The 11196-nt window shown below is 45.1% G+C and overlaps 1 protein-coding gene across 1 annotated transcript; it reads right to left on the minus strand.

The window, feature by feature from the left end:
- Positions 1–203: 203 nt before the first annotated feature.
- Positions 204–8193, minus strand: LOC128068953 (pregnancy-associated glycoprotein 1-like). Its single transcript, XM_052662233.1, has 9 exons — positions 8093–8193; positions 6870–7020; positions 5777–5894; positions 5560–5678; positions 4672–4865; positions 3653–3769; positions 2215–2356; positions 2035–2127; positions 204–350 (listed from the first exon to the last, which is right to left on the minus strand). The coding sequence occupies exons 1-9, from the start codon at positions 8191–8193 to the stop codon at positions 204–206; spliced, it is 1182 nt and encodes a 393-aa protein (XP_052518193.1).
- Positions 8194–11196: the final 3003 nt, after the last annotated feature.

The following is an 11196-nucleotide window of genomic DNA, read 5'->3' on the forward strand; positions in this document are numbered from 1 at the left end:
GGTTCTAGATCTTTCACCCCAGACACAAACAGAGGCCACCATTTGTTTCAGTACAATTAAGAGTGAAACCCTTTATTCTTTATTGAGAATAGGGTGTGCAGACCACCAAACACAGTTCACCAGTCTCCTGGGCAGGAGTGCCCAAGATGTGAGTGAGTGTGTGTCAGAAGCAGCCTTACTGATTCCTGAACCACTCCAAGCATTTACACTGCCCTTGCCAGGCCAATCCTGTCATTTCCTCGATCATAGACTGAGAAATACAGCCTCAGGAAGATGTCACCCAGGATCCAGGTCTCTATAGGTGGACTCACAGCGATCTCTTCAAAGATGAAATAACAGCCTCTATAATCCTGAGGGAGTCAGAGAGACATATCAGTCAGCATGAGCCCTTACCAGTGACTCTCCCCAACACCCAGACCCAGCAAAATACTTTGTTTTATTTCCCTCTTTTGGTAAGTATCAAGGGGTTTTCTCATGAGCAGGGGCTATGAGAGTTCATCCAAAACCAAAGAGGGCCAAGACGTGAGGTTGCCATGAGGAAAGGTGTGGGGGAGGAGAGGACTGGGAGTGGGGAAACAGAGGAATGAAAAACAACAAAGTCTTACTGTAGAGCATAGGGATTATATTAAATATTCAGTGATAAATCACATGAAAAAGAATAAGAAAATATATATTTTTTAATGTGTATAACTGAGTCACATTGCTGTGCAGCAGAACTTAATGCAACACTGAAGATTAGCCACACTTCAATATAATTATTTAGAAAAGAACAAGAGTGTCCATAGCTTTCCTCATTCCCAGTTGCTTTCCTTCTGACTCCTGCTCCTTATTTTCTCTGCAGAGAATGCTGGTTCTCCTTTGGCAACCCCACAATCCATACTTTATTAAAAAACTTTATTTTGTATTTGAGTATAGCTGATTTTCAATAATCTGAATTTCAAGTGGACAGTAAAGGGACTCAACCATATGTATTCAAGTATCCTGGTCCCAAAGACACCCCTCCCATCCAGGATAACTGAGCAGATTTCCCTGTGCTACACAGTAACTCATTGTTGGTTATCCATATTAAATAGAGCAGTGCCCACAACACTTTCTTGAAGACTTAACTCAGGAACACTGTTAAGCCTTCTTCAGCCCACAGTCACCCTCTTTGACCACTCCAGGCTTGGTTGGGTAACGTACTCTGGTTCCCCATCCCCACTGGTCAGTCTGTAGCCCTCATCACCCATCGTAAGTCCCTGGTGCCCCAGTGCAGACCACCCTGGGATTCCATTTGGATGGAATCCCGTGTAGTTTTGCCTAGAACCAAGCAATCCTCCATAAGGCTCAATGAGTTTGTGGTTTTAGAATTCCTGAAATTCCCTCTTTTCCTCAGAGCTTTCTTTGAGCCCATCAGCCTGCTCTGAACTCCCGCTGGGATCTGACATGAAGCCTCCACCCACTGCAGGGGCTGAGCAGTCACTGTGCACCCTTTATTCATATTAGCATCCTACCTCCCCACAGAGGGGTTGGGTACAGCAACTCACAAAGGAGGCACCTGGCTGGAGCAAGGGAAAGATGCAGCCGAGAACTAGGCTGACCAAGTAATTTATCATCCAAACCAGGAAAACTGTGAGAAGGGAAGGGAGACTGTTAACTTATGCTGGAACATCATACTGGGACTTTCCCCACAATTCTGCTAGTAACATGGCCTATTTCAGGGACTGCTAGTGCTGAATTCCATGTTCATGTACCTACAGGTTCAGATTGAATTGAAGTTCTTTGAGGACTGAGGACCTTAGTGTTCCCCTCTCCCTGACTCCCACCATTCCATATGGTGTGGCCTCTCCACATTTATTTCAGGAAAGTCAGTGTCTCACACGGCCCTTTATTCTCAAATGATTGGTTTTGTGGGAGGCACTGGCCCAGCCACACAGCTCAGCAGCATCTGCAATGGTGTGACATGGCCTCCAGAGGGCGCCCTCTTCCCTGCAGCAGCCCAAGGGTTCCTGCATGCTCCAGTTTGAGAACCAACCCTCAACACTGTCCCCTCACCTTGAGGATGTAGGCTCGAGCTGGCACTCGGTAGTTGATACCGTTAATGGTGAAAATAATAGAAGGCAGGTCCACAAAACATGAAACGTAGTGCTGTTAGAGAGAGAGGGTGAGAGGTTGACCCTGGAGATCCTTGTTGTGTGGGGAGACTGGGAGTGACCCTGAGGCATGACCCTTCACCTTGGAACCCCATGGTGTGGCGCCGATGAGCTTCCGTATGTTATCGACCAGTGTTCTTGGGCCTTTGATCACTGATACCCCGGTGTCAACAATGGCCTCGCAGCCACCAGAACAAGCAATAACCTTTCTTCTCATGGAGATGCTGAGAGACAAAGGAAGAAAGTGGGCATCATGGTCACTCTGAGTCTCCCCAGAGTTGTCCCCTTCCTGACTGTCTCCTAAACAGCCCTTTGTCTCTTGGCCTCTTTTCCTTTGCTCTTGACAAATCACCTTTCTTGACATCCTCGAATGCTGTATGAATACACTAGGTTCTTTTGTACCTTGACAAGATCTTTTGTACCTTGCCTCCCTTAAGTGCCTGGCACACAGTGGATGCCCAATGCTTGTCTGTTCAATGAGTGAATGAAGACTGAGAAAACAATAAGAAACCTCCAGAGAGCTGTATCTGATGGGGAAAAATAACAGGTTACACACACAGAGTGAAGATGGAGATTCACAAGGGCAGCAGATTCTCATAGTAGGGGAGAGAGGGACTCCTCTGGGAGAAGGTGTCTGCCAGCACTGCTCCTACAACTAGCTCAGACCCTGAGACCCTGGCAAGGAAATACATGACTAGCCAACAGAAACTCCAAAGGACAGGTCAGCTTTTATCTGAGGGTATGACAGAATCCTATCAATTATGCCTCTTGTCCTCAGGTCACTGCTGTATCCCACCTTCCTGATTCTCTGTTATAGCCTCTGTCCCACTGTGTGCCCAAGAACATGGGGTGACCTTTGTATTAGTTGCTTTCACATCTTAAGACTGCAGCCAACCTCTCTCCACTGCTGGGTAGCTCCTCCCTAAAAAGACCAGTTTTCCCCATTTTCTCAGGACTGCTCCTGTTTTTAAAATGGCGTTATCTGTACTGAGAACTTCCTATGTCCTAGGTAGCCCTGGAGATTCGCTCATCTTATCATAACTCTGTTCAGGCTGGAGAAATTCTCCCTGATCCTCTATTCACCACACTGTAGAATCCTCTAATCATGCTCCCCACCTCAAAGGGCAGTGGGTGCAGCATTCTCCCAGCTACAAAGACCTCTCTGATGCCTTTTAGGACCCTGGTCCAAGTCATGCTCAGAAGGGCTGGGGCTTAAGAACCTATGGGTTGTTTGTGTATCTATGTACTTTGTGTTTGTTTTTATGTGTTGATTGAACTGAACTGATATGTGTCTCTGTGTGTGCTTGTGTGTCTCTGACTAGCTATGCATGTTTTTATGTGTTGCTGTGTATGTTTATATGTGGCTGCTTGTGTGTTTTCATGTTTGTCTGTCTGTGTTGTTGTGAGTAGTGTATATCTGTGTGATTGTGTGTTTGAGAATGCATTTGTGTGTGTCTGCCTGTGTCCATGAACAGTAGTGGGAGCATCACTTGGACTGACCCTCAGAAGGAGAGGCTTACCGGTCCATGTGTACAATCCAGTCACCTGCTTGGATCAATGGTACCCAGTTGAGCTCTCCCTTGTAGTAGTGGTGGTCCACCCCACCAAACATCACCACACTCCCCTCCTGCTCGTCTCTGTAGAGAGAAGTGATGGGGGGATCCTTGGAGGACAGTAACAACACTTTCTGAGAGCTATGCTTGTCCACCCATCAAGGCCCTAATAAGGTCCCCATGTGCAGACGCAGAAATCGAGTCTAGGAGTGATTGAGATCCAGATTGAGGTCTGTTACTGGCTAATGAATGGCACAGAGGAGGTTAGAAGCTGAAGCACTTGGCAGGGCTCCACCCACTATGTCTTCTGAAGATGCCCTGGACCTCCAGCGACCTGAGTGTTTCAGACACCTTCAGAGGACAGGGTGCTGAAGTGTTTTTGGCTTTCCCCTTGTCCACCTTGTCATTTTTCAGGAAAATCAAGGCCTGGGGGTTCTAAGGGTATGGGTTCAGTCACCCAGCATTGGCTCCAATGGCATGTGACCTCTAATGTCAAAAGGGCTCCAAACTCAAAAGGGACCCCGCTTCTGCTCTCCCTTTCATGAAATGCCTCATATTTCTTGAACAACGTCCCACAATTTTGTGTCCCACACTTTCATTTATCACTGGGTAGCTGGTCCTGGGCTCCCAGTGAAATGAAAATGATAAAGGAAAGATATTCACCATCCCTCTCCTTCGTTCCTTATCAAATTCATAATCAAATCCTAATGCCTTTTCCTTGAACTTGTTTCCTCTTGCCTTCCATTAGCCTTCCTCCTCACTCACCCGCCTAGACCAAGTAACTGGTCTTGAGCCCAGGAGTAGGGTTCCAATAAACTTTTATTCCTAAAAGCCAGGGGTGAAGCCAGGTAGGGTCCTGGGTCCATAGTTATCCTGGGTTAGATTATCTCTCAGATACTTCTTATTCAAGTGTTGTGTAAATTTTTGTGCAACTGAAAGTATCTTGCAGCTAATTAGGAGAAAGAGATTGTCCATCTCAGACTTACTTGCTCAAGTAGAAGGCAAAAACAGGCTCAGAAATGGCGCCTTCATTCTTCAGCTTGTCAAAGATGGGGATTGCTCCAGAAGAGGACATGTTGGGGTAGTTCAAGCCCAAGACACCATCAAAAGTTATATCCTCAAACCCGTATTCCGCCATGCTTAGACCGAACGGCTGGTCAGTGCTTACAAGGTCCCCAATCTGTGGGAAAGAAAAGTGTTCCTATCTACAGATACATGAAGTGGGGGAAGCAGGCCATAGGTTCATTACACTCTCAAGGGTCCTCTAGAGTGAGAAGTCATTTATCAGGCCCCTTGACTTCTCAGGTCCCCAGTTTCCCACTCTGGATACCTGAAGCACTTGACTGCCCCCAGGGTCCCCAAATCAGTTTTATCCTGTCCCCAAACACCCCACAGCAACTTCAGTCCTGAAAAGCCAGCCTAATTCCACCTTTTATGACATGTGTGCCCTCCGCAAGGCCCTTGCTGTCTGTACCTCAGTTTCCTCATATGTTTCATGAGCTAATCAGAGTAACTGCTGTGTGGGGTTGTTGCAGGACTAAACCAGTTATCACCTGAAAGTGCCTGGAACAGTCTGTGAATATAAGAGTAGGTGCTTTTTTCCCCTCTTCTCACTCCCAGCAAAATGATCCTTGAACTGCTCATGGGCAGAGGAGGTGCAAGTCCACACCTCAAACCACTCTCTGGGTGAGCTAATCTGTTTGCTCATGTGTCACCACGGGCATTGCTTCCCCAGAGACATGATCCTGTGGATAAGATGGCCAATATATATGGGAGTTAGGCTAGGAAGGGTCCTGGCAGGTGGTCTTGCATCTGTTTTGCCCGCAGTGGTCAGTCCATAGCCACTCCTGACTCAGCATATGTCACACTGTTACCCGAACTGTGTCATGAGCAACAACTCCTTTCATTCTCCCAGATCCATAGGTGACGCTGAAGGTCTTATTGGTAATCCGGAAGGTAGAAGACTGAAGATATCTGAACCTATTGTGTATAGCTGGAGACACAAGAGATGAGTGTCGTCAGGTGCCAAGGATGGAAACAGGGCAGCAGGGCAAGTGAAGGATGGTCCGGGTATGGGGTGTCTGTACTCACAACAGGCTGGAATGGCGGAAAAGTCAGAGGGCACCCACAAGTCAGATGAGCCTGTGTCAAAGATAACCTGGAATTCCTGAGGGGGTGTTCCAATGGTGATGCTACCCATGTAGACCACCTACAGGGAGAAGGATGGAGTGGGTTAGTGCAGAAATGGCTACCCTCTATTCCCACACTGATGCCTCCCTCTGGGTGTCACATATTTCTTGAGATCACTTTCTAACCATCGTGCAGTTCACAGACTTTGGTCACAGAGGTGTCTGCATTTGATATATTTTCGCTATGCTACATTGTATGCAGGATATTGACTCTATGACCAGGCGTTGAAGTGGTACCTCCTGCATGGGAAGCCCAGAGACATAACCACTGGGCCTCCAGGACCGCTGGGCACACAAGGAAGTCCTGGTGCCTTCATTTGAGAAGCTCTGTAGTCTCTTCAATCCCAGCCTTAGCACGCCCTTCTCCAGGAGGTCCTTCTTGTTCAACCCCAGCCACTCCCTCCAAACTCAGATCACATCCAATTAACACCACACAGGTGACCATTTCATTTTACATGTATTTACTCTTTGCCTATCTCTCAGGCTGGCATTGGCATTTTTGAAGACAAAATAAGCCCTTTGTCTAATCTGAAAACAGTAACCGCAGTGATTCTTATGGCCATACAAGGGAATACAGGTTCAGTAACTTTATATTGCTGTCTTTCTTGCATCTCTGAAAACGGAATTCCTCTACCTGGAGATTCACAATTGCTTTGCAGTTGGTTCTACCTTTTGAACAGAGATGGTTCACTCTTCATCTGTAACTGAGGGGCTCACTTAGTTCAGAAGGAACAATCGTCCTCAAACTAATGACACATGTTTGACACAGAAATGGATATTTACCTGCCACCTGGTAATTGCCAGGTCCAGTCACAAAGAAAAACAGTTGTGGAGGAGAGTGCCTTCTCCTCTGGTCGGGGTCCCTGTTTTCCAGTGTCTCGGCCTCCTGCAGGACCCCCAACCCCAACATCCCACCTGGCACCTCCAGATGAGCCCCAGTGCTAGGCTAGAGCACCAGGGGGCGCTGTGGAGCACCATCCTCCCGAAATACTCACATCCTCGATGTTTCTCAGCGGGTGAATAGTTAAATTTGAGCCACGAAAAGACATCTGGGACAGTCTGTAAGCATGCTCCTTCAGGTAATTGTTCAGCATGTTTTTTCCCCTGAGGGTGTTTCTCATGGTCTTCACTCTCCTTAGAGGTATTCTTTCACCGAGCATTTGACAAAGAAAACAAACAAGATGCCACAATTAGCTGTCAGTGTTAAGGTATAACTGTCATTGTAATGGCCCTTTGTGTTTTCTAATCATTTTTATGAGGCACATTATTATCAGAATTTTATGCATATACCATGGCAAAGACATAGATTTGAATACAGGATCTGTTCTGCAGCCTTGGGTAAGCTGTATGACCATGTGGTGTCTCAGTCTCCCCTTCGGTAAAATGGTGGAATGTAACAATACAAACCCTCCAGAAAGAATATCTTGGGGATAAGTGAAGTGATAGATATAAGGTACCTGATAAATAGGAATTGTCAACAATGACAGCCATTAGCATTTATTTTGCCATCCCACTCATTCCTTCTCATAGAACCTCAAGGAATGAAATAGAAGGGGGACTATTATCGTCTTTTAGAAGAGAGCAATTTGAAATGCAAGAGGTTTCTGAATTGGCTGTGGTCACACTGCTTGTCAGATATAAAACAGTGTATATAAAACAGTGTATCTTTCTCCAAGTTGAAAGAGAAGAGAGAGTTGAAAGAAGAATCCAAGATATAGGGAATGACTAAGGGAAATTCAGAGGCTTGAGAAGACAGTAAGAGTCAAGTGAACAATTGAAAACAAACAACACAAAAAGAAATACACTCCCAGTGACTTCCAAAGAGATGGAGAGACAAATGACAGTGATACAGAGATGCAGACATAGGCATATACACACTGAAGTAGATAGGAAGAAAAGAGGACATGTTGAATAAAATGTAGAAATGCTATTCCACAGGACCACATCGACATCTTCATAGACTGTGCACTGAACAGTTGCAAGGAGTTGCATTTTCAATAGGTAATGACATGACTGGACCCCAAAATTTGTGCAACCCACCCAAAATCTTGGAATCCACATTTCCTATAGCAAGTTACTTATCAATAAGTAAGAGTGGAGCTTTAAGACTCTTAGGGAAATATTCCATTCCCTTCTAAACCTGATGGCTGGAAGAATAATCAGATGAAAAGAAAAATCCGAGAAAGAATATGATGTGGCTTACAGTCCCCATACTTACTTGACTATGCACTCTGAGAAGGCCACCAGCCCAAGGAGCACAATCCACTTCATGCTTCTTTCCTGGCTCCAAGTATTCAGGGAACTTTGGGTTCTTAGCATGTAATGGTGACCAGGAGCCCCTAGTTATATATGATCTGACCTACCCGAGTTTTCCCCTTTAGGCCACTAAAAGATCTGAAAAAAACACAAAGGTCTCGATAAAATCTTTATCTTCATCAGTGTCCTTGGTGAGTAGCCTTTGAAGCTTCTCAGAACACAGAGAATTGAACTGTAATCTCTTCCTTGAAGCTTGGCTGGAAAATCAAACTGATCTCCATGAACATCTAAGAAGATGGAGAACCTTGCCTACATGGAGAAAAAACTACTAAGAACATCATGAAAATGGATACTAGGGGCTGTGCTCGACATTCTTGGTTTCATGTCATCTTCCTAGGCACTTCATGAGAAATGCATTGCTGTCTTCATTGAAGAGGAGATTGCTAGGAGGATAAATGGTCAAATGGCAAAGTGCAGACTTCAGGGACAGCTTAAGAACATACAACTGGCTTTAGGTAGTGGGTCTAATGGCAGACAATCAGGGGCACCTATGATGCCAGGCTGCATCAAAGATTTAGGGAAGAATATTACTTAAATTGTATAGTTTCAGTATTGGAAGATATGCTGTATGCATCCACAAGATATTTTATATCTTCCAACAACTGGACAAGGAAGAACTGTGTGCTAGGTTCTGGGTTAAAGGCTTCAAAGTCAAAGTTAATCAAGACAAAAGTAGTCTTTAACTTAAGAGAGCTAGCAGTCTAGTTCTCACAAATTCATGGCCCCAGGAGGCAGGAGATATGATACTAAGACTAGGTGGACACGTTGGAATCTTGGCAGCACAGGCCTTACCACTGGGAGCAGCCTTTCCTCCACTTCACCCATGCTGGAAAGCGGGCCAGTTGGCCATGTTTTCAAGAGAATTGGAAGTTTGGATATTTATGTACAATCTACTGATTTTAATGTTAGCAACAGACTCCCCCCACCCAAAAAAAAAAAAAAAACAACAACAACAGTGGGAACGAAATATCCACAGCAATGTGCTGGAATCAGCCTTCAGTCTCTGCAATTTTTTGCTTCTGGCCAAGAGTTGGGGGTGCAGTAGGGACAGAGAGGAATTTAATTCATGTTGTTCGATTTAAAAAGGGACTGAATGCATACTAAACATGCTGACACATTGGAAAATACCCTGATATTAGGAAAGATTGTAGGCAGGAGGAAAAATGGAAGACAAAGAATGAGATGGTTAGATGGCATCACCAAGTTGATGGACACGAGCTTGAGCAAGCTCCGGGAGTTAGTGATGGATAGGGAAGCCTGGCATTCTGCAGTCTGGCGGTGCAAAGAGATGGACACAACTGAACTACTGAACTGAACTGAACCAATTAAGAACAAAGACTAATAAATCTAATTGCATCAGGCTGTTGACTAGCTACCTGTAACAACAATTACTTCAGTTCAGTTCAGTCCAGTTCAGTTACTCAGTCGTGTCAGACTCTTTGAGACCCCATGAATCGAAGTACGCCAGGCCTCCCTGTCCATCACCAACTCCCGGACTTCACTCAGACTCACGTCCATCAAGTCAGTGATGCCATCCAGCCATCTCATCCTCTGTCGTCCCCTTCTTCTACTGCCCCCAATCCCTCCCAGCATCAGAGTCTTTACCCATGAGCCAACTCTTCTCATGATGTGACCAAAGTACTGGAGTTTCAGCTCTAGCATCATTCCTTCCAAAGAAATCCCAGGGCTGATCTCCTTCAAATGGACTGGTTGGATCTCCCTGCAGTCCAAGGGACTCTCAAGAGTCTTCTCCAACACCAAAGTTTAAAAACATCAATTCTTCAGCGCTCAGCTTTCTTCATAGTCCAACTCTCACATCCATACATGACCACAGGAAAAACCATAGCCTTGACTAGATGGACCTTAGTCGGCAAAGTAATATCTCTGCTTTTGAATATGCTATCTAGTTTGGTCATAACTTCTTCCAAGGAGTAAGCGTCTTTTCATTTCATGGCTGCAATCACCATCTGTGGTGATTTTGGAGCCCAAAAAAATAAAGTCTGACACTGTTTCAACTGTTTCCCCACCTATTTCCCATGAAGTGATGGGACCAGATGGCATGATCTTCGTTTTCTGAATGTTGAGCTTTAGGCCAACTTTTTCACTCTCTACTTTGACTTTCAACAAGAGGCTTTTTAGTTCCTCCTCACTTTCTGTCATAAGGGTGGTGTCATTTGCATATCTGAGGTTATTGATATTTCTCCTGGCAATCTTGATTCCAGCTTGTGTTTCTTCCAGTCCAGCGTTTCTCATGATGTACTCTGCATATAATTTAAATAAGCACGGTGGCAATATACAGCCTTGATGTACTCTTTAAGTGGCTTTAAAATTCAAACTTATGACTCTACATTCAGAGTGGAATATCTTCTAAGGAAAAACAAAAATACTGCCCATCAAAAACAAAATGAAAGAAAACAAAAAGAAAAAAAAAAAGGAAATAAATATGAAACTATATTCAACAACGTCAGTTCAGTTCAGTTGCTCAGTCGTGTCCGACTCTTTGTGAGCCAGTGAACAGCAGCACGCAAGGCCTCCTTGTCCATCACCAACTCCTGGAGTCCACACTTACCCATGTCCATTGAGTTGGTGATGCCATCCAACCATCTCATCCTCTGTCATCCCCTTCTCCTCCTGCCCTCCATCTTTTTCCCAAAATCAGGGTCTTTTCAAATGAGTCAACTCTTTGCATCAGGTGGCCAAAATATTGGAGTTTCAGCTTCAGCATCAGTCCTTCCAGTGAACATTCAGGACTGATTTCCTTTCGATGGACTGGGTGGAACTCCTTGTAGTCCAAGGGGCACTCAAGAGTCTTGTCCAACACCACAGTTCAAAAGCATCAATTATTTGGGGCTTAGCTTTCTTTGTAGTCCAACTTTCACATCCATACATGACCACTGGAAAAACCATAACCTTGACTACACACACCTTTGTTGACAAAGTAATGTCTCTGCTTTTCAATATGCTGTCTAGATTGGTCTCAACTTTCTTTTCAAGATGTAAGTGTCT

This window comes from Budorcas taxicolor, chromosome 25 (genome assembly GCF_023091745.1).
Source record: "Budorcas taxicolor isolate Tak-1 chromosome 25, Takin1.1, whole genome shotgun sequence".
Taxonomy (NCBI): domain Eukaryota; kingdom Metazoa; phylum Chordata; class Mammalia; order Artiodactyla; family Bovidae; genus Budorcas; species Budorcas taxicolor.

Bases quoted from the DNA above. Each gene is read 5' to 3' on its own strand.
- LOC128068953 (XM_052662233.1), bottom strand. From the start codon at position 8,193: ATGCTAAGAACCCAAAGTTCCCTGAATACTTGGAGCCAGGAAAGAAGC. The intron at 3,770-4,671 runs GTAAGTCTGAGA...TTCTCTCTACAG, and splicing joins TTTGCCTTCTACTTGAGCAA to AGACGAGCAGGAGGGGAGTG. The intron at 2,357-3,652 runs GTAAGCCTCTCC...TTTGTCTCTCAG, and splicing joins TGGATTGTACACATGGACCG to CATCTCCATGAGAAGAAAGG.